The sequence below is a fragment of the Danio aesculapii genome, chromosome 1 (assembly GCF_903798145.1).
Source record: "Danio aesculapii chromosome 1, fDanAes4.1, whole genome shotgun sequence".
NCBI lineage: Eukaryota > Metazoa > Chordata > Actinopteri > Cypriniformes > Danionidae > Danio > Danio aesculapii.
The window spans coordinates 30,336,175-30,360,548 of record NC_079435.1 but is presented as its reverse complement, the minus strand read 5'-3'; the positions used below and the strand labels follow the sequence as shown (position 1 = coordinate 30,360,548).

Here is a 24,374-nt window from a genome sequence, read left to right as displayed (position 1 = left end):
GTGTGTGTGTGTGTGTCTGTGTGATGAAGGAAAAAAACTTGTGATATATATGATTGCATACTTATCTTGTATACAACTTAAATGAATAAATAATTAAATATACAGTATAATAATAATAATAAATCATAATAATAATAATGTGTTTTTAAGAAAACGGTATTAATAAAAAAAATCTGTATTTCTATTTCTATTCTACTCCCTTTCTATTCAGATTTGTATTTAATTACAACGATGATGGAGTTTTGTGAAGACTTATTTTATATAATTAACTGATAAAGTAATTTATGAACAACAACAACAACAACAACAACAACAACAACAACAACAACAACAACAACACACAAATATAATAATAATAATAATAATAATAATAATAACAATAATAATAATAATAATAATAATAATAATAATAATAATAATAATAATAATAATAATAATAATAATAACACAGGGCATTTGGTGTTTTTTATGTAACCTTAAGTCTAATATAGTAAAATTACCACTTAATAAAGACAGGTAGTAAGAAGAAAATCTACCAATATAAAAATGTATACAAATGACACTGATATCGTACGATGGAAATAATATTTTATTAAAAGTCACGTCTTTTCATTAACAGGAAGTGGAAAGGTTACGTTTGCCGTGAAGTCCCGCCTTTTCCGACAACATCTAGGATGTAGTTTGTTGCTGCAGTGCATTTTGACTACAGCTGATAAACATATAACATAGATGATATTTTACCCGAGAGCTGATCTATGATAGTACGATGGCTGAGTCTCCAGACTGTCGGAGTCTTGTTTCTGCGTCATCACAGCTCAATTTAATGGAAATAGAGGCGGTACGTCTGAGATTGACTAAGCTGATTCAGTGACAATTAGTGTGTTAATTATTTTTTTGTTAATAATTGTTTAGCTTATTTACAGTTTATTAGATCGGTGCGCTTTATTCATGCTTCTTTCTTTTACGTTAGTCACCGAGGTCGTGATTGATTTTGGCATAACCGTTACATGTTTTTGTATTGTGTTATTGTTGTTATATTGTATGTATGGTGAGGATCCTCTGCACCTATAGGTCGGTACCTTGATACATGTGCGTTTTAATATTAAACATGCATTTACATTGTAGATTGACGATAAAGAGTTTGACATCCCTCAAGTGGACACACCTCCGACCCTAGAAAGCATCCTAAATGAGGTCAGTATCAGACTATCTGCATTATTTATAGTTCTCTATCAACACCCTCAAGATACTAGATGTGCAGATACACCAGTCGAAGGTTAGGACGCACCTTTATGCTCTTTTCAACGTTTCATAACTATAGGTAGATACAATTATGAAACCAAGTATATGTAAATGGGTGTATGAGAATTATGGGGAGAAGAAGATATTATAAACAAATCATTATGTTATATTATACACTTATCCATTAAATCAAATGATTAAAATGATTTGTGAAGAAATGAAAGGGATAGTTTGCCCCTAGATTAAAATAATATGCTAAATTAAAATGACACAAAAACTAGGGATGCTTTGATCAGGAAATTTGCAGCCGATACCAAGTGTCGATTGTTTGTCATGGTGATCAGTCGATACCAAGTACCGTTTCTAATGCTTCAAGCTTTATAATGCATTAAGCATATTTTCCCTCTAAGTATGATATTTAATTGGAGATCTCTCCTTACCTAAGATAATTTATTAAGGATGTTGCATATAATGCCTTAAACGTGTCTCTTATAGCCATTTAGGTGTGAACATGTCATGGCCAGAAGCAGCTTTACAGAAAATAATAGATAAAACAGATACAAATATTGGTAAGAAGTATAACTAATATTGCAGTTTGGAAACATTGCAAATGATGAAAGAAGAATTCAACACGTCTCAATCAAGAAAAATTTAGGAGTGCATATTTGATGCATAAGAAGTTAAAAATGCACACACCCATTACTTCTTCACTAAAGAAAATAGGCCTTATGTATAATAATATGCTGTAATATTACAGAAACTTAAATTATTCACCTGTACACCTGCATTTCGTTGCCTTGTACTTGTACATGTGTGATGACAATAAATTGAATCTAATCTAATCTAATTATTAAATATACATGTTTAATTTTTTTTATTCCAGCCAGGTTTTAGTGAACTTGAAATATTGTCGAAAACACAGAACGTTTTTTATGTGTAAAAAGTTCTAAATACATGCAAGGTCATTCCAATATTTTGCTCATCTCCAACTAACACAAATACTTGCGATCGTTTCATGAGATTGGCAAGATTAGCGAGAACCGATAGAGAAAAAAAATTGATTATTGACCAATAGCAATCTCTGGCCGATTGATCAGAACGTTCCAAAAGAAAACTGTAACATCGTTCAAGGGATGGATGAAAATTCTGTCACCATTTACTCATCATTCACTTGTTCCCAAACTGTTTGAGTGCCTTTCTCCTGTTCAATACAAAAGAACTTATTTTGAAGAATGTTTGGTAAAAAGTAGTTATTGATATCCACAGCAGCAACAAAACATTCTATGGAAGTCAATAGCTGTTTTCCCCCTCAACATTCTTTAGAGACTCAAATATTTATATACAGTTAAAGTCAGAATTATTAGCTCCTCTTTGATTATTTTTTTTTTTTAATGTTTTCCAAATGATGTTTAACAGAGCAAGGAAAATTTCACAGTACGTCTAATAATATTTTTTTCCTCTGGAGAAAGTCTTAGTTGTTTTTTTTTCGGCTGGAATAAAAGCAGCTTTAAATTTTTTATGCACCATTTTTTGTTCAAAACTATTAGCCCCTTTTAAGCCAGATTGTTTTTCGATAGTCTACAGAACAAACCATCATTATACAATAACTTGCCTAATTACCCTAACCTGCCTAGTTAACCTAATTAACCTAGTTAAGCATTTAAATGTCACTTTAAGCTGTATAGAAGTCTCTTGATAAATATCTAGTAAAATATTATCTACTGTCATCTTGACAAAGATAAAATAAATCAGTTATTAGAAATGAGTTATTAAAACTATTATGTTTAGAAATGTGTTGAAAAAAAATCTTCTCTACGTTAAACAGAAATTGGAGAAAAAAATTAACAGGGGGGCTAATAATTCTGACTTTAACTGTATATATAGTGGAATATTTTGTTTAGTGTTCAACAGGAAAAACCTTTTTATTCTAAAATGTAAAATTGGTTATACATTTTAAATTTTAATTCAATTATTAATTTTTTAAAATTAATTCGTAGAATTATTTTCTTTTTAATATTTTTACATAGTGTATGTGATGGTGATAAATAGCTTTTCGTAGTGTTTTATAGCATTTTTATATTATATATTTATCATTTATTTTCGTGCATTTTTTCAACATCTTTGAATTTAGCAGACATTACATGCATTCACACATTTTAGATTAGATTAGATTAGATTCAACTTTATTGTCATTAAACATATACAAGTACAAGGCAACGAAATGCAGTTTAGGTCTAACCAGTAGTGCAATAGCAGCATATAGCTATAAGTTATAAAGTGCAATTATAGAAAACTATGATGATATTTACAGATGGATGTACTATCAACATTATATAGAGGTTGTATTAGCTATGAACAGAGATTTACAACAGATGAATATATGTATTTAAAATGCTTTTAGAAAAAATATATAAATCGCAAGTCATTTATGGAAAGACTGAGTTTTTAGGCACACAATAATAAGTTTAAAATCTAAGTTAGATTAATAATAAACTACCCAAAACGCAAGAGAAACACCCAAAACTAGTGATGACAAAATCATGCTTTTGCAAGTAGGAGTGCCTTGTATTTATTGTAGCACACTACCTATTTATTTGTCAATGCTCTTTTATTTATTTTCAGCCTGAAGATGAGGATGAGCCATTCATTTTAGAGGACACATGTCTTTTGAACACTGAGAACATTGATGCCCACTCATGTGAGACCTCTTCCCTGGCCAGCTCTGACAGTGGAGACCGAACACACTTAAAGAGGAACGCGCACTTCCTTTATATTGTTGTTTTTGCCCTGTTGTGGTTTTTATTTGGCTGTTAAAGAAGTATTTTCATTTGAGTTATTATTCTGTGTATGTTCCCCTCAGGAGGAGGAAAGCAGTGGAAACTAATGCTACAGTGCACGGATCTGTTCTTAGACGCAATGTGCTGAAGGGCATCTCAGCTCAGATAGTATCTGCTGCAGTAAGAGGAATAATACTTCATCCACTGCTACACAATGCTGTACTACATAAACTGTGTTTAAATATGTTGTGTATTTGATGACTACACTATAAAAAAAGTGTTCCACACAATAAATTTGAGTTAGGGGTGACACGGTGGCGCAGTAGGTAGTGTTGTCGCCTCACAGCAAGAAGTTCGCTGGCTCGAGCCTCGGCTGGGTCAGTTGGCATTTCTTGTGGAGTTTGCATGTTCTCCCCGCGCTCACGTGGGTTTCCTCCGAGTGCTCCGGTTTCCCCACAAGTCCAAAGACATGCGGTACAGGTGAATTGGGTAAGCTAAAATTGTCCGTAGTGTATGTGTGTGAATGAGAGTGTATGGGTGTTTCCCTGTGATGGGTTGCAGCTGGAAGGGCATTCGCTGCGTAAAACATGCTGGACAAGTTGGCGGTTCATTCCGCTGTGGCGACCCCTGATTAATAAAGGCATTAAGCCGAAAAGAAAATGAATGAATGAATGAATGAATGAATGAATGAATGAATGAATGAATGAAATTCGAGTTAGGACAACATGATGAAATTAGGTTAACCTTAAATTCTACAGAGTTAAGTGGATTGAACATAAAACAATTACGTTGTCTCCAAAAAAAAAAAAAAATCCACAAGAATTCTATTGTTTCAGCTTAGTTTGAACAAACAGCATTTTTTGATTTTTTTTGTTCATTAAATATTTTTATAACATTAAAATAAGGTCACATTTATTAACATTATTTAATGCATTAAGTGCATTATCAAAAAAACTAGTTTTATTGGCCCATATTAACCTTGGTTAATATTAGTTTAGTAATGTTCATGTTCATATTAGTTCATGGACCTTTATGAAATTTTAAATAAAATATAACTTCTTACAGTAAATATGCATTATTGAATGTTAATAGGGCAACGCAGTGGCGCAGTAGATAGTGCTGTCGCCTCACAGCAAGAAGGTCGCTGGTTCGAGCCTCGGCTGGGCCAGTTGGCGTTTCTGTGTGGAGTTTGCATGTTCTCCCTGCGTTCACGTGGGTTTCCTCGGGGTGCTCCAGTTTCCCCCACAGTCCAAAGACATGTGGTACAGGTGAATTGGGTAGGCTAAATTGTGGTACATGTGGTACAGGTGAATTGGGTAGGCTAAATTGTCCGTAGTGTATGATTATGAATGAGTGTGTGTGGATGTTTCCCAGAGATGGGTTGTGGCTGGAAGGGCATCCGCTGCGTAAAACAAATGCTGGATAAGTTGGCGGTTCATTCCACTGTGGCGACCCCAGATTAGTAAAGGGACTAAGCTAACAAGAAAATGAATGAATGAATGAATGTTAATAAATTCTGTATGAATATTGCTCTTTGCTTGTTCATTCTGAATCATTGTAAATGTGTTTTGTATTCTACCTACATTCAGCCAATTCTTTTTTTTTTACATTTTAATAAACAAATTAGTATTTTTTTATTACACAAAGTTTAACTTGCAGCTTTTTCCAACTGCTTATGCACAAAATCTTTTCATGTCACACAATTTTCTGAAACCTCTCACTCAAAATGCAAAACTACACAGCAAATCTCCAAAACAAGAAGCTATTTCTCAGCCTTGAAAAAAAACACTTTTTCAAAATGCTACACACAATTCTCTACCTAAAGCACAAAAATCGTACAAGAGGCTACTTGCTTTTTTCCTTTTCCAAACGCAACCAATCAAAATGCTACCTGTTACTCCTCTCAACAGATTACTGTTACTGTAGAACATTGTATTGAATTGTAGATAGAAGCATATGAAAGAGCAAAGAGCTTTAGATTTAGAACAGCAGTGTTGACATGCTATATCCAAAAGTGTTATATTATGAAAGATGTGTTTGCCATTTGATGCAAATGCTTCATTCTGACATTTGTTAATGGCATTTTGAATGCAGTGTTACATTTAGAAGGAGATGTGAGCATTTTGTGTGTGCAGTTTTGAGAATTGTATGTAGAGTTTTGAAAAAAAGGGGGACACTGTTTTGAAAATGTGTGTAAGCAGTTGAAAAAAACTAATATTTTAGTCAGTTTAAATAATGTAGGTTGACATGACAAAAATGTTCATTTGATTCAGCTAAAATAAAAAGGTAGTAAGATTTTATTTTTCATTCATGAATTGCTCACAGTCTCATTTAATTATTTCTGTATTAAATCTTTTATGCTTTTGAAATTGTGTTGATCACTTTCTTGTTCTGTGCTTTTACTGTTTCCATCTCCCTTCAGGATAAAGTTGATGCTGGCTTGCCCACAGCGATAGTGAGTATATATCTTTCTTGTGATTTGTAATGATTTCTTTTCTCATTTCTTCTTCTCTGAAATGCTTTTGTATTTGCAGACTGTTTCAAGTGTGATTGCTGTAGGAACATCTCATGGTCTGGCCTTAGTGTTTGGTAAGCTTGTCATTCACGGACAAATGACACTGAAGTGGAATCAAAGTTAGGTTTGTGCACAAGGATATGCCTTATGATTAATCATAGCAATATATTACACTTTGCTAATCACAATGCAATAGTTAATTAACATAAAAAAATTGAAATGCAGCTTTTGTAACTATTATTGTTAGAAAATGAGTATTTTAAACCACTATGGGACTATTTCTCTGCCTTGGCTTTTCTTGTGTGGGATGTTCAGGAAAAGGTAATGTATCAGTAAGGTACAAGATGTGTTTTCACTGCAGTTTTAAATTTGTTTCCATTCCATCATGTTTAACATTGCTACGCAGTAATACACTTTTCACACTGGACATGTAAGCAAAGCAAAAGTGGCACACAAGCTGCACAATATAACCATATACAATGCGGAAACCATATAGCATGTAGTGTAGTGTGTTTCTAAAAAAAGAAAACAAAACAGTCATAAACTAACAATGAAACCATTGGTCTAATCTTCACCAAATTTGACTTGGATCATCTTCAGACAATGTAGACAAAAATTTCTGGAATTCATGTTGATAGACAAAACTGTTGTCATTTAGCACATGCGCAAACTTGATGCAATGCTGCCAGATGACATCACAGGCTGAATCACAGCAATGGTTTGAAGTATTGAAACCAAAATTAATGTGTGTGATCTAGACCTTTCATTGACCAAACTACATCAGTTTGCACCACCTTCTGGGTAAAATTGACAATTAAATTCGATCAATAGAAATCATACAAAATATATCATACAGAGAAAATTTATATAAATGATTCCCTAATTGACACTACTTCCTGTCCACCATCTTGAGTTAGTTCTTGAAAATCTGTTGTTTTGAACTCTCCTTAGATCATTAGCCCAATTTCCAGCAAATTTGGCTCAGACTATAATGGCAAAAAGTTATAGAATTTTCCAGCTTGTTGCCGCACTTGTATATGAGGTGGCCGCTGGGCTGCTTGGCCCCGATAATTGCTTCTTGCAGCTATATTTATAATTAAAATAAAATAATCATTTATTAATTATAAATGAAAATAATTAATAAATTTTTCAGCAATCCAGAAGTTTGAAATGTTGAATATATTTTTCAAGGTTTCCAATGGTTTCGGATTAAAGCGTTTACACTTGTTTTGCACTGACACCATGATTTTGCTGAAAAAGATCAAGTATTTAAAATAAAATAAACATTATTTAATGTTATTTTTGTTAATTAATTTTGTTTATTTATCTTAATTTATTTTGAGACTTCTTTTTTTAGTGGTAAAAATGCTGCTTGCATCGTCTAATGTGAAATGACCTCAGAGCATGCTAAACCAACTAAAATATAGTAGAATGACATGAACTGAGAAGTTTGCCATGGCTGTTTGCACGCTTCTTGTTTGTGTTTTGCTTGCGGCTGCATTTGGATGTTTTTTAAAAAAAGCAAAAACACAAAGCACTGTTTGTGTTATTTGTTGAATTACATGCCTGATAAAACATAATTCTTTTTTAGTCTTCAGTTTTTGTCTAATCTGTATCTTTTGAATTTAGATCAGAACCAGGCTCTGCGTCTGTGTCTGGGCACTACAGCGACGGGAGCAGAATATGGTGCTGTGTCGGCTCTCAGCATTAATCACGACTGCACACGACTGCTGTGTGGCTTTGCCAAAGGACAAGTAAGCGGCACAAATCCATAAACTTAAAATCAACATAAATTACAAATAAATAATGATGTCTGTCCTCATGTTCAGGTGTGTGTTTATTGGAATATCTCTGTTTGTTTTTTATACAGATCACCATGTGGGATCTGGCCAATGGGAAGCTGCTGCGCACTATTACTGATGCCCATCCACCTGGCACTGCCATACTACATGTGAAAGTACTGCACGTCATGTTTTGTATGTACTATGTACTGTATGTTTTGTTGTTCGTTCAAATTTAATAAAGCATTTTTCTCTCTTTCCGTAGTTCACTGACCACCCAGCGCTGGCTGTGTGTAATGACAGTGGCGGATCAGTTTTTGAGCTGTCATTCAGGTGAGAGATGCTTTGAAAGCTTAAGAACAATGCTTTGAACAAACTGAAGCATATTTGTGCACTGTTAAAGTGAATTTAAAGTGATTTGTAAAATGAATATTGTAAAAAATTAACTGGTGGGCAGGGGGCAGTAGAGCTTCATCTATTCTAGTCTTACAACACCCCAATGGCTGGTTGCAATACAAAAGTGTTTTACCCATTTTCCCTTTAAACAAACTTGAAAAGCGTTGTTAATTAGGTGAAGCAGGTAATTTAGTTTTATAGTTTTTTGTACTTTTTTGCATGCAAATTAAATTATGTAATTAAATCAACTTAATAAATAAAGAAAAATAATTGTATGTATGATATCAGTAATGCTTTAATTTTATCCTCTGTATTATTTTAAAATACTATTTTTCTTCCCCGGCTGTGTTTTTGTGTCATTCCACTCTGAAATGTGTTTTGTTAAATGTAAGCACACTGCATTGTGATTAAATGCAAAAACAATATATTATGCACTGGTTTCCTTTTGCTTGATGCTAATTGCATTCTATATTATGTCTTTTTTATGATAAAAATAACTTTTATTCTGGATTATATATAATATGTATAAACCAAAATAAACGTTTGCTTTGACATAGTATATTTGTGTGTATTGTGTATATATAAATACACATATGGATGCATATATTTGAAAAAAATGTTTATTTGTATTTAGATATTATATACGGCTGCACGATATATTGTTTCAGCATCGATATTGCAATGTGTGCATCTGCTATCATCACATTGCAAGATCTGCTATGTTTGGCCCTATCATACACCCGGCGCAATAAGGCAGCAGACGTGTTTGCCGTGATTTGTTTGTGGACTCATGGGTGTGCAGGTCTATACAGGAGATATGTTAAGGCACGTTGTTGGCGTGTTACTATTTTGTGGAACTGAAATAGACTTTGCAATTGACCAAGTAAAAGCTGGCCTAAAGTCCAGTGTAGAACGCGTAAAGTTATGTGCCTATGCAGGTTCATACGCTTAATACACACTGGATGTACAGCAATACGCAAATATCTTATATATATATATATATATATATATATATATATATATATATATATATATATATATATATATATATATATATATATATATATATATATATATATATATATATATATATATAAATAAAAAAATAACTAAAGGATAAAAATGTTACATGAATTATTATTTTTCTGCATAGATATAAAAAAAATACTACCTCCATGTCTTCTTCATGTCCAGGGGACTTTTTTTTCAGTTTATTCATGACAATTTGCATTCCTATAATAATGTTATTATTATTAGCAGTATTATTTATTATATAAATATTTAGATTTGTTTTAATAAAAAGATTTGTCCAACTGTTGGGTTTTGGAGACGTATATGCATCGCCATATGGGGCCTAAGAATAGGCATGTTTTTGGATATGACTCTTCATTGTTATTGTTCATTTATTTGTTTGCTGGAAATTAGAACTGAATTTAGAAATAGTTTTGAAACAAATCTTTGAGCTTAACAAACTAAATTAAATATGTGGGTTAATCAATGACAAGTGCGTACAACACCGTTTCCTTATCCACGAAAGTAAAGGAGTAAAGTATAGAGTAAAAGTAAAGTAAAGACAAAGTTAAGAGGCCGAATGGAGGAGGCTCATTTTTTATCCCTACGCAGATGGTCTGTTAAACTGTTATCTCGTTAGTGAAGCATTCAGTTTTTCCATTCAGTTTTTCCACTTACAAAGTCCGCCATGTAAATAGCAAAGGCGCCATGGCGTGACGCAACTCCAATTTATAATTTTCACAGATGTCTGATAATGTTTTTTCTTCTGGAGAAAGTCTTATTTGTTTTATTTTATAAAAGCAATAGAATAAAAGAATAAAAGCAGTTTTTTATTTTTTTAAAAACCCATTTTAAGGTCAAATTATTAGCACCTTTTAGCAATTTTTTCCCTGATAGTCTACAGAAAAACCATTGTAACTTGCCTAATTGCCCTAACCTGCCTGGTTAGCCTAATCAACCTAGTTAAGCCTTTAAATGTCACTTTAAGCTTTATGGAAGTGTCTTGAAAAATATAATGAAAAATATTTTTTTACTGTCATCATGGCAAAGATAAAATAAATCAGTTATTTTAGTTATTTTGTTTTTAAAACTTGTTTTGTTTTGAAATTGAAGAAAATGTAAGAATTTTCAAGACCCCACAAACACCCTGTGTATATATATATATATATATATATATATATATATATATATATATATATATATATATATATATATATATATATATATATATATATATATATATATATATATATATATATATTGTGTGTATATATATTGTGTATATATATATATATATATATATATATATATATATATATATATATATATATATATATATATATATATATTGTGTGTATATATATTGTGTATATATATATATATATATATATATATATATATATATATATATATATATATATATATATATATGTATACACAATATATATATATACACAGAATGTTCGTGGGGTCTTGAAAATTCTTACATTTTCTTCAATTTCAAAAACAAAACAAGTTTTAAAAACAAAATAACTAAAATATGTTGTTGCAGGTCTTAAATATTTTTAAACAGGTCTTAAAAACCAACAATTTATCTACAAAAAACATTTAACAAAAGTTACATTTTTAAAGTCTATTATCCAATTAGGTTGAATTATCTTTCTTAAAATAACATTTGTTTATAAATAAGGTTTTGAATTTTAATGGGGCAAGTACAGATATTTTCCTCTGGCCCTTAGAAAACGCCCTTAGCATTTTTTTTTTTCTATAAGTCTGACATTTCATTCAAAATGGGCTTAAAAAATCTTAAATTTGACTTGGTGAAACATGCAGAAACCCTGTAAATACAATGCAATTAGCATCAAGTATAGTGTATATATTTTTTTATTTTAACAGTGATGAACTGAACCTGTGTTATGTTAAGATTTACCCAGGAATCCTATATTCTTAATTCCCTCTCTGTGGTTGAAATTAGACCTGTTAAACCTTTCTTTCAAACTCCAAGTGATCCGCAAAAATCTGTGTTAGTTGATGAATAGTGTTATGACTATAGTCTTTCATGCCTTATTGGAACAATTGTTCATTCATTCTCCTCTGAATGCCTTTGTTGAGTGATAAAAATCATCCTTAAAACCTGTCGTGCACCTATCATTTGTTACAGTATTGCCAGGACTCTATTAAAGTGCTAAAGCATTATGAATGCACTCACATGTCTTTCTCTCTTTGTCTAGGAGGGTGATGGGGATGAGGACATGTGAATCCAGGTGTTTATTCAGTGGTTCCAAAGGTGAGGTGTGCTGTGTTGAACCTCTACATGCTGGAGCTGAACTCAAAGATCATCCCATTACCCAGTACTCCCTGCTGGCCATGGCGTCACTCACCAAGGTAAACTCTTAGAAACACTACAGTTTCACTTCCCAAATGTCTATGGGTTCCATAATACAGTTTTGTTCCCATTGTATTGTACCATCTAAATAATTGTGTTATGTTCGTTATTCATATTTTACACACAAAAATATTATTATTGGGGCTGCATGATATTGGAGAAAATATTTTTTATTCTTGTGATTATGAATACAATTTCACTAGATTATGGTGCTAATAATATGCCAAAACAATCTGAATTTTATTTGTGTTTATTTGAATTATTGACAATTGTAATTTAGATCTGAATTTTTATATGCCATTAAAATTTTTTTGAATTTGAATTTCTTAATTTGAATTTGAAATTCATAACTTGAATATTGAACATCTGAAATTTAAGACAACTGAATTTTTTAAGGCAGAATTTTTAAAGACATTTTTATAGGCATTTTCAAACTTCAGATTTTTTGCATTCTGAATTTATAGACTGCAGATATCCAGTTTGTAAAAATACAATATCAAGTTTTCAAAATGAAAAAATTCAGAACATCAAATTCAATATTCTAAAACTCCAAACCAGAAATTCAGATCGTGAAATTCAGATTCAGCAGAAAGTTGGTCAGGAGTGATCAGAGGGGAAGAGTACACGATCACCATAAAAAACAAACTAAGCATTTTGGCCAATCACAGAGCTGTGTGAGTTTACTGGTTGGTGTATGTGTATTTTATTTACGTTTTTGGTGTTTGGAGGGATAACAGTTGATTCTGACCTATACTATAACCTCTGATGGGTTATTTCAAAAGACACAGGGCTCTTACACCTTTACCAAAGTCACATTAAGATACTTTTCAAGCTCTTTCCAAGTGCATTTTCAAACTGTCCCAGCATTTTACAAACTGTCCCAGCATTTTACAACAGTGGTAAATGACATATTCACATGAACACACGTCTTTATCAAATTATATAAGATGCTATTTGTTACAATATTCTATAGTACAGCATAACATATAGTATTTTAAGGACAATTTTAATGATATATTTGCCCAAAGCCCATTCTCAACACTGAAATGCTACCTCTTTTAAATATCTTCTTTTCACATCTAAGATGCCATATTTAACCTTACATTTATATTTATTTGAATGATCAGATTTTTCCCTATATTTAAGAATATTACATTATTTCTGACTAAAATACATTAAAACCAAAATGTCCAATGGGTGGCGCCAAATCTCTATCTTTGCCACTGAATTGTTAATTCAGATTAATTTAAATAGGCTAATTTATAAATGAATTAAGTGACTCACTATGAATGACTCGCTCAGAGATTAAATCAGGTTTACTTTTTACATTAACATAACAATCATCCATACAGCAGTGGATATTAGCCTGTATCCTGTCACATTTGCGTGCAAAAAGAGTGCAAAGCTAAACGCGCGTACTGTCTGTGTCTCTCTGTGTGTGTGTGTGTGTGTTTGTGTGTGAACTTTGTAATGACATTGTGTGTCACTCATCGTTGCAACTCCACAACCCAAAAGCATCTCATTGGTAAAGTTCTTAGTGTAGTATTTCTCACAAACGTTATGTGAGATCTGCTTCCTTCTTGTCTGTCTGTTGTCTGACGCAGCTGAGAGAGGAGATTAAGGCACACTGGCAGGCACGTGGAAATGGTGGGTGTGAAGGCCTAGCCTTAAAGGCACAGTTCACAAAAAACGCTACCTGATGCTTAGAGCTATAAAATAGAAACTTGTGAAAGGTATAATAAATAATATGATGGGTGTTTTGAGCTAAAACTTTACAGACACATTCTGGAGACACAAAAGACTTGTATTAATTCTGGAAAAAGGGGTAACCTAGGCGCAGTTTAAATCTAAGAGTTTAATTGAACTAATTTTATGAGTTTAATTTTTACATTAGGCTATATGTAAAAAAAAAAACTTTTATTTTTTACCTATTTCCAGGAATTTTTTAATTGGAAAAAATATATAATTTAAGATTGATTGGGATAATTCTGTACAGGAATGCATCTGCATAATATATCATAAACAATCTACAAGTAATTGAATAATCAAATGTAAAATAATATTGCATAGTCTTCGTTGTGTAAACAATTAAAAAAAAAATCGTTATTATTGTTTCAAAATTACAAATGGTACAGATTCTTATGTGTTTATGCCTTTAAAATCCACATACAGTCACAGGCCTCACAAAACTCTTGTGTAATGATAATTTATAATCCAGACTTAACATTGCATGTATTCGCGATGTGACTATTGCAAATGATTGCGATATCGATGGTGAAACGATATATTGTGCACCCCTAAGAGACAGTTCACAAAAAATCTAAATTTAATTATTTACTGATCATCAGGTGGTTCCAAAGCTTTATGCATTTTTTTTTTCTTTTGAACAGAAGAAAAGATATTTCGAAATTTTTTTTAAACCAGTAGCCATTGACATCCAAAGTAGGAAAAACGGTATGATTACCAGTTTAAAGCATTTTTCTAAATATCTTATGGAGAAAAAAAAATGTAAAAAACATTGTGAGTAATTGTCAGTGTGAGTAATTTCCATTTTCCATTTCTGGGCGAATTGTCCCTTTAATATTTTTTCTTGCCAGATAGCAATCTATAAATATAATTTATCACAATAATTAATGTAATAGTTTCACCTAAAGTGTTCATTTGATCTCTTAGTTCATTTCATCACATTAATTTATATATTCACTGGAAATTGAAAACAATTACCTTGGTGTTGCTGTGGTTTTTGAGTTTCAGAAATGTAGTGTAAGCCATAGGATGATTATAATATTGAAAAAAAACTAAGTAAAACTGCTTAATAAACACATGAAAATCATCATTCTTTCTGTTTTAAACAACATAATATGTAGTAATAAAATATCTACATAATATCTACTGAAAAATTGTAATCTAATGACATTAATAATTACTTCATGAAAAAAGTAACCAGATTACTAAGTACTTTACTTTGAAGTGACTTTTAAAAACTTATAAATTTATTATTATATAATTATATATTATTATATATTTATATATGAATATATTATAAAATATACCTATAAAAATACAAGATAAACTGCAGCTATATTCACTAAAAAACATTTCAATGGGATGATCACAGCAGCTTCACATATTTAAAAGACTTAAAGAGTTCACCCAAAACTCAAAATTATCTCATCATTCGCTTGTTGCAAACCTGTTTGTCTCTTTTTTTTTCACAAAAAGTTTGTACGGAAAATACACACACATATATATATATATATATATATATATATATATATATATATATATATATATATATATATATATATATATATATATATATATATATATATATATACACACACACACACACACAGTATATAGTATACTTATAAAATTGTTACACTTATGAAGTGAATGAATTGCATTTGTGTCAAAACTATGCAGACATTTCTACAAAACACCTGAATGAGTCTCTCCCACTGTACGTGATCTCACAAACTGAAGTGTCTGTCAGGAAAACAGCATGGTCTGTCATTGAATAATTAAGTAAGAAAGTGTCTCATGAATATTTATGAGAACCAACAAGTCATGAAGTAGGACTCTAAAGTTCCATGTCACTCTCTGCGACGTTATCTTTAAATTCAGAAGACAAAAACAGATTTTTCCAACAGTTTAATTGACCATTATCACGCTTTAGAAAAAAAAAAAAGTTCTGTGCTTCATGATTCAAAAGACTTCAAAAGTTTTTTTTTTTGGCTGTGTCCACAACTGTCACTTGGTGTACGATTTCAAGTCGCCTATAAAACTGACATGCAATGAAACAAAATGAAATACAAAGAAACACAACAAAAAAATGATATATTAAGTGTTTCATGAGAACCTGATAAGCATATGACAATGATTTCTAGATCATTCATCAGTAAATAATAAACCCTCCTAATGACCCCAGACTGTTGTGTATATCACTGTATATTTTTTGCCGCTTCATTAAATTAGGTGGAAATTGGGCTTGGCTTACATTTTGCTTTTAGACAGAAAGAATGTATAACATCTGATGAGTTTAATATAATCTATACCATCTGGTGAGTTTGCTATAAAATCTACTGCTTTACCCTAAGTAAGTGAAGTTTTATTTGACATAAAAATAAGTGAGATCAGTATTGTCAGATGGGCTATTAGATGTACCAGTCGGCTAGTAACATCCAAACACTGGACTGCTCTTTGTCTGACTGCAGCGTTATTCAGCCTCTGAACTCTTTATTTTGACAGATTCTGCTGATAGGACTGAAGCCTTCACTCAAAGTGTGGATGACGTTTCCTTACGGCAAGGTGCAGTACACCCTTTCATGCTAAGAATATGTTTGTGTGGGATTGCTTTTTCAGAGCCTATTGACATGACATCTAAAAGATAAACTTATAACCCCTTCATACAAGATTTATGTTAGTATTTGTTTTCACTGCACGTACATTATCGGCTGCATGCTCCTCTCTTCAACTTCACATATAATGTACATGTTTAAACATTTATATACCATACCTACCATTACTAGCAATTTTGTAAAAAAATAGTCAGTTGATCCAAAAATGTTTATTGGAAAGAATGAAGTTATATGATGCTTAATAGGGCTGCAACTCAATGGATTTACGTATATAGACATGGTCAAGACGATCTGCTGCAGTTCAAACCGAGCATCAGAATGGGGAGGAAAGTTGATTTAAGTGACTTTGAACGTGGCATGGTTGTTGGTGCTAGACGGGCTGGTCTCAGTATATTAGAAACTGAAAAAAAAGAGAGGAAATATCCAGTGTGCAGCAGGTCTGTGGGCACAAATGCCTTGTTGATGCCAGAGGTCAGAGGAGAATGGCCTGGTTAGAGCTGATAGAAAGGCAACAGTAACTTAAATAACCACTCAATACAACCAAGGTAAGCAGAAGAGCATCTCTGAACCCACAACACATCCAACCTTGAAGCAGATGGGCTACAGCAGCAGAAGACCACACCAAGTGTCACTCCTGTCAGCTAAGAACAGGAAACTGAGGCTATAATTTGTACAGGCTCACCAAAATTGAACAATAGAAGATTGGAAAAACGTTGCCTGGTCTGATGAGTCTCAATTTCTGCTGCGACATTCAGATTCTATGGTCAGAATTTGGCATCAACAGCATGAAAGCATGGATCCATCCTGCCTTGTATAAACAGTTCTTCTGATGGCTACTTCCTCACGGATAACACACCATGTCATAAAGCGCGAATCATCTCAGACTGGTTTCTTGAATATGCCAATGAGTTCACTGTACTCAAATGGCCTCCATAGTCACCAGATCAATCTAATAGAGCACCATTGGGATGTGGTGGAACGGGAGATTCGCATCATAGATGTGCAGCTGACAAATATGCAGCAACTGCGTGATGCTATCTTGTCAATATGGAGCAAAATCTCTGAGGAATATTTCCAGTAACTTGTTAAATCTATGCCAAGAAGGATTAAGGCAGTTCTGAAGGCAAAAGGGGTCCAACCCGGTACTAGTAAGGTGTACCTAATAAAGTGGCCAGTCAGTGTATGTTGTGTATGCTGGGACTATAGTTGACCAGCACAACAGATCAAAACACATGGGTTTGTGCAGCCACCTTAAAATTTGACCATATTGGAGTGAAAGTTTATTATATGCATATGTTTTTAATGTGACTGTGACTGTGTTTGAGCATTCGGTCAGAAGACATTTGACCATTTATAACTTTTAATAACAATTTTATTGAATTATATGTACTATAAAACAATGTTATTTTACATTTGATTATTCAATTTGTGTACCTAACTGCTATTAGACTCCCCAGAAACCCATACGGCACAGTTTATTTCACTTTTACCTTTGCTATATTGTATTTAAATGTACTTGTAATTTGTTTTAATATATTTTATTCTTGATTCAATCCCATCCAGAATCCTAACCAATCCATATTAATAAATTTTCTTCCAAACTGAGCTATTTAAGCCATCTGTCTAAATTAAATTGATATCACAATATATATCAATAATATAAAAAAACTAAATATTGCAACGTTTTTTCCAATGTCGTGCAGCCCTAATGCGTAGCATGACACTGGGGTTAAATATTAAGAGGCTTGTTTTGTTAACTGCAGTACATTTTTTATAATTTATACAGTTACACACACATTAGTGTAGTATAGCAGCCTCTGCCATGCATTTTGGATGTAAATAAATGATACAGTGATATTAAGAATATATAACATTACTTGCATTCCTATTCATATCACTCTAAACCCAGACTTTTGTTCATATTCAAAATTGCAATTATATTCTTATAGAAAAGATAGTTTTTACTTAATATTCAAATGATTTTTGGCATAAATGAAAAATCTGTAATTTTAACAAATACACTGCCTTTTGGCTATATCCCAGCAACATAAGACTGCTTTAAAATAAAAATAAATTCTACCTATTAAGATTAATGTAAACCTGAAACTAGTCCACATTTGCAGCATACAAAAGGGTTAAGTCTTTGTGTGACAGTTTAATTGCATCTATTTGGCCTGTTGTCTTCTTTAAGCCTGTGTGTAGGTTGTTCTGTTCGATTAAATTTAGCTAAATTAGATTCATTTACTACAGAGCACATAGAGCAGCTGCACATTAGCACGTAAATATCACTCAATTTCTCCTTTGCATGATTGATTGTAGTTATAGTGGAGTTCAGAGGTGCCAAACATTTTCCTTGCAGCTTGTTCTAATAGAAAAGTCAGTGTAATGTGTAGTGATGCTCATTTCAGCCGGTAGGAAAAGATACCAATTACAGCCTAAAAAAATTGTAAAAAGCAGAAGAGTGGCGGTTAGAATATTAAATAGCACTAACAAGGGAGTAGCAGGATAACCGTGTCTTTGGTTTGGACTTTAATCATTGCAATTCTAAATGTCTAATGTGTTTTTATATGTTTTTGAATGCAGACGGATCCTGCAAGCGTACCCTTGTTGGCTTGGCAGTTTGTGGCAGCACAGAAAGCAATCAACCCAGTTCTGGCTTTCTGTAGAGGAGACACCATCAACTTCCTACTGGTCTGTTTGAACAATGCTATTTTAAAATTGATACAATTAATGGTACTTACATGCTTAAAGTGTGCCATTTCTGTTATGCTTGAACATTTTGAGTGGCTGGTCACACACTTGTGGTGGGAGTTTGGGGATGTTATTATTATTATGCAGTTAAGTCATGTCATAGATAAAATTGATGTTAAAGGGATACTTTTTTAAATATTTTTTCTTCTGTTGAACCAAAAAGGAAGATATTTTATAGAATTTTGGAAACTGGTTGTTATTAATTTGCATAATGTTTTTTACCTACCAAAATTGTGCTAAAATTGCTGTAAACAAGCACTAGAAACCAGTTTGTTTAAAGGGGTGGTCCAGAGTGTATAAGATGCAAAGCAATATGTGCTCATGCTTCATTTGTAAAAAAAAAATCACGTTATTTTTTCATACGTCTTACTTTGATTATATACAGCTACACCGTTAACATGAAAACGACTGTCATATTTCCTAGTTCCTCTGAAAGGCCCACCCTCAAGAGGCTCTGATTGATCAGCTAACATAATGTGCTGTGATTCGTGAATCGCTCCACATCACCTGAAAAAAGTGTCACGCCCCTACAAGCTTGTGCTTTTGCACTGTGTAAATACTGTCAGTCAGAGTAGCCGTCAGCCGTATCACTTTGTGCCTGAATCAGACAGAAAATGAGACAGAGGACACAGCTGAACCTCACGCCTGCTCTCTAAAATAAAATCTGACAAGTGTCTTTCACATATATTCGGAATAAGCATGTGTTAGGAACATGAAACTTTCATATATCTTTGCAGTAAAAGTTTTCACATAGAGAGGCACTGCAGCGCTAGTGAAGATTGTGTGTGTTTACAGGGGTTGATAGATAAATATCAATTTGTAGTTTAAGGAATGGGTTTTTAACTACAGTGAAAACTGTATTTTTCTAGTCAAACCATCCTTCTGCAATCTTATTCCAAAAATGGAAAGTGTTGATAATATGTGATTGTATTTTATTGCAATATGGAGCAATTAAGTGTTGGTGTTAAATCAAAAGTAATTCACAAATACTTGAAAATTAAAGGATTTACAAAAAAAGGAGTTACAAAATAACTGTATAAAATGATAAAACTGATTAAAACATATGATAGTAATTCTACCCAGCTTAAATGTAAAATAAAATTTCCTGAGAGAGAGAGAGAAAGAGAGATGGGGAGGGAGAGAGACAAAGAGCAGTGAGTAGGCCTCAAAAAAAGACTGATAGCAGTAGAGTCAGAGAACATAGATTCCAGAACAGTAGGGGAGCAGAGCAGGAAAAGAGACAAAGCAAAGTTTAACAGCTATTTTGTATCTTTCTTGACCATGTGACCAAAGCCAAAATACTGAGACAAACAAACTGATCAATCAACATGTTACCACATTGTAAAACCCCCAAAGTCCACACACCAGGCCCTGATCTAATCAGTATCTGCCTTTGGAATCAGTATGGGCCTTCTTGGTTAAAAAAACATGTTTTGCCATATAAACAAATACATATGATAATTTTCATTCTTACAGTAGCTAAATTGTTAACGGTGCCAAACAGTATTTCCCATTGTTTAAATTCTTGTTTACAACGTTGCTAAAACATAGCATTAACGTTAGATACTGTGCATGTAATAGATCCGTTTTACAAATAAAAATACTTACAGGTTGTGGCTCACAATCCACAGCTTCATCTATTTTGGTTGGCGCTGCTCCTTTTTTGAGGAGTTTTTAGCCGAATCCAGCACTGACCTGGGAGAGATTCTGGAAGATGTCCTTTGTCAAATGCTATCTATATATTTATAATTCTCTGGAACATAATTTACATTAAAACAAAAAACAGTTCCATATACACACTCATAATGCCATGCATTTTGGATGTAAATAAATGACACAGTGATTTAAGAATATATAACATTACTTACATTCCTATAATTTACTTATTCATATCACTCTAAACCCAGATTTTGGTTCTTATTTAAAATTGCAACTGTACTTGATAGTTATGTTTTTTAGTTGTACGATTAAGCTCAATTTTGTTGCATTCCTTCAATTTGGGTTGAAATGAGTGTGGAAATTTGATTTATATTTGGTATTAAATAATAATTTGTATTATGTCACTTGTGCTGCTGTGAATAATCCACCCGTACACAGACACTTGCTATTTTTTCTCCTTCACATAAGCCATTTCACTCAGGACAAATAGATTATACTATAGGGGTAAAGTTAGTCATAACTTCAGTTTAATGCAGCCTTTTCCCAATACTGACCTAATACAGGTATATCATAGATTAGTTTTGCCATTGATTTTCACCTTTTATTGTTGAACAAATGGCACTGTTTGTTGCATCTGAATTCTAGTTAACTAGAATGTAAAGCTTCATTGTAATTGTTTGTATTTGACCATCAACCACACTGACATGAATTGGAATTTATACATAATCTGAAATTTGAGTAAATTACCTTTCTATTAAGGGTGCAGTAGGTGATCTGACAAAATACTAACCGGTTAGCATAATATCTTTGAAATGCAGTCCCTCCCTTGCCGTCTAAACCACACTTCCTGAAATCACAAATGCGGACATTAAAAATGACAGATTCACTTGATCATGTCATACGCCAGTTAAAAACTTTATAGCTCTTAATAATACTACAATTCTGAATGAAAAACTGTATTATATCTAGCACGTTTTCAGTTGTTTAGCAAGCAAAAATTGTCATCATGTTCACTATTTAATGCATGCAAGGATCGCTGGTCTCACTTTCCCACATGATTTGTCCTAAAGCAACTACTGTCTTAGTGGTTGGCTGGCAATGTGCAGGAATTAGACTTATTACTAAGCCATATTTATATGCTAATTCAGGCCGTATCTATATATTTATAATTCTCTGGAACATAATTAACATTAAATTGTAAGCACTTCTATATTTGTGTCATGTCCTTTGGAAGGCCAAATACAGAAACATTTAAGCTTTCTCTGCTATAACATTACATCATCTCTGGCTACGCCCCTTCACCTCATGGAATGTATTTGCATGATGAATGCATGTAACCTGAAGCGTTTGTAATCTCACCAGCCCGGATATGTTTTTTTGTAGTCCCCAAACTTTGTTCGCTGTAGGCTTTGCTAAGCTAACTCTGTAAAAGCCAATTCCTCCTGTTGTTTATGTTCACGCATCTACATTACACATGAACTAAACTATAAAATATGACATCTTAGTTAACCATCCCTTTAAATCACACCTAAACAACAAACAGAATTTTTGGTCAGAATTATCTCAATTAGAGTTTTCCCTCAAATCACATGTGCCATTAATATAATGCGGAAATAATATCATTCTATGAAAGCCATGGAAAATCTACACTCTACAACAAAAACAAAATCAGTAATGAATATTACTAGAAAAGTTGATGTTAAATAAATAAATAAAAAATATATAATTAATTAATTATTTAATTGTTACATGCAATATTTGCTACGTAAAGTTGCTTTTTGGAACCAGACTGGATGGCAATAATATTTAACAGCACAATATGCTTGACCATCCTAGCCAAATTACCCAAATCTTGACCCTTTGGTCTGAAAAGTGACAAACAAGAGGATTGGTTCAACAAATTGAATTCAAAACAAGCCGTTAATCTAATTAGTGCCTCTAGTGGAACAACGGCATACTTTACCCTAAAAAAAGGTCATAAAACAATTAACCCACTGTGTTGTTTTTGTGCTCAGGTTAAAAAAGACGAGTCTGGCACCGTCCATGTCATCAAACAGAGGCAGCTCCAACTCAACTGTGACCTCATCAGCCTGAGCGTGAGTCAGACTATCACCAGCAATCATTTGAGTTTCATTACCTTCATGGCAGTATGCAGTTTCATGGTCTCCCTTGTCTCTTGGCAGTGGATAAACTCTCGGACGCTTGTGTTGATGGACAGCACAGAGAAACTGAGAGTAGTGGACAGACCCAGTCAGGAGGAGCTGGAAACTGTGGACATGGCTGAGCTTCAGCTGGTTTACAATAGTAGCCATTTCAAATCCCTCGCTACTGGTGGAAATGTCAGCCAAGCACTGGTAAGGGCCAATATCATGAAATGCCACAGAGTTCATCATTTAGTCTGGTACATGTAGCTTATTGTGCAATATACCTTTTTTTTCACCACATACAATGTTTTAGTTAACAATTGATACTCTTGAATAAACTAGGCAAATCCGTGCTTACTACTTTGAGATTTTTGCCCAATTTGGTTGTGTAAATATTGAAAATTCTTGGCTAAATCTGTAGCCTCAGATTGCTGGATTGACATGTTCACCTACAGACATTTAATGACCAATGCAGTCAAATATTTCCTCCAACAAAAGTCTGGCTGTGTCAAAATGTTTGAGATGCTTTACAGCAGCGTGACTGCTCTTATGATGATTGTCAAAACAAGAATCAGTTGGAGCTCTAGAAAGGAAATAGCTTGGAGAGAGAGAGAGCTTTGGAGATTTTACACATTTTTTATGGTGCAAAATGAGGTGGAGGTGGTATCCTGATTATTAAATGTATGCTACTTGACACATTTTGCGTTAATCTTGTAATCTTATCAGTTTAAACATTGTCTTATTCAAAAAGGCTAACATTAAATGTAATTAAATATATCCCATTACTTACTTACTCCCAGGGCTGACCCAGCCAGAGCTTAAACCAGCAGCCTTCTTGCTTTGAGGCAACACCGTGCTGCCCAAATATTTGCCATTAAGCATTTTTATGCAATATTCCATAATGTAAATAAAAGTAGGTTGATCAAAACATAGTTAATGAGGAAAGCAATTCATCAGAAAGAGTCAATGCTCTCATCAAGTGTGACTAATACAAGGCTTCTGGTTCTGTTAGACAAGCTAGAGTAGGTAAGGATTAAGAAAAGTGTTTGGTAACACTTTACAATAACTACAAACCGAATCATGTATTAAGCATTAGCAAATAGTGAATTCATTATCTATTAAGCATTAATTCTACATTAGTAAGCAGTTTGTAACTGCAGCTACAAATGATCTATTCTTGACTTATAACCACATGTATAATGTGCTTAATAATTGTACTTTCATACTTTGTTAATGATTTATTTTTCATTACTAAATTAAGTATTGCATTATTTACATACCAGTTATTTAGGCATAGTTGGTGTTTTTTTAATATCATTCAGAATGAGTAAGTAAGTGATTAATAAACTAT

The 24,374-nt window shown here is 32.8% G+C and overlaps 1 protein-coding gene across 1 annotated transcript in view; it reads left to right on the top strand.

The window, feature by feature from the left end:
- The first annotated feature begins 659 nt into the window (after positions 1 to 659).
- Positions 660 to 24,374, top strand: part of vps8 (VPS8 subunit of CORVET complex) — a 245,667-nt gene continuing 221,952 nt past the window's right edge. Inside the window, exons 1-14 of the mRNA XM_056458636.1 lie at positions 660 to 838; positions 1,126 to 1,194; positions 3,865 to 3,997; positions 4,105 to 4,199; positions 6,442 to 6,474; positions 6,554 to 6,608; positions 8,164 to 8,288; positions 8,405 to 8,491; positions 8,581 to 8,648; positions 11,954 to 12,107; positions 16,360 to 16,419; positions 19,053 to 19,160; positions 22,895 to 22,975; positions 23,063 to 23,233. Of these exons, the coding sequence (XP_056314611.1) occupies positions 767 to 838; positions 1,126 to 1,194; positions 3,865 to 3,997; positions 4,105 to 4,199; positions 6,442 to 6,474; positions 6,554 to 6,608; positions 8,164 to 8,288; positions 8,405 to 8,491; positions 8,581 to 8,648; positions 11,954 to 12,107; positions 16,360 to 16,419; positions 19,053 to 19,160; positions 22,895 to 22,975; positions 23,063 to 23,233 (1,311 nt within the window). The 5' untranslated portion in view covers positions 660 to 766. The remainder of the gene's footprint in view (positions 839 to 1,125; positions 1,195 to 3,864; positions 3,998 to 4,104; positions 4,200 to 6,441; positions 6,475 to 6,553; positions 6,609 to 8,163; positions 8,289 to 8,404; positions 8,492 to 8,580; positions 8,649 to 11,953; positions 12,108 to 16,359; positions 16,420 to 19,052; positions 19,161 to 22,894; positions 22,976 to 23,062; positions 23,234 to 24,374) is intronic.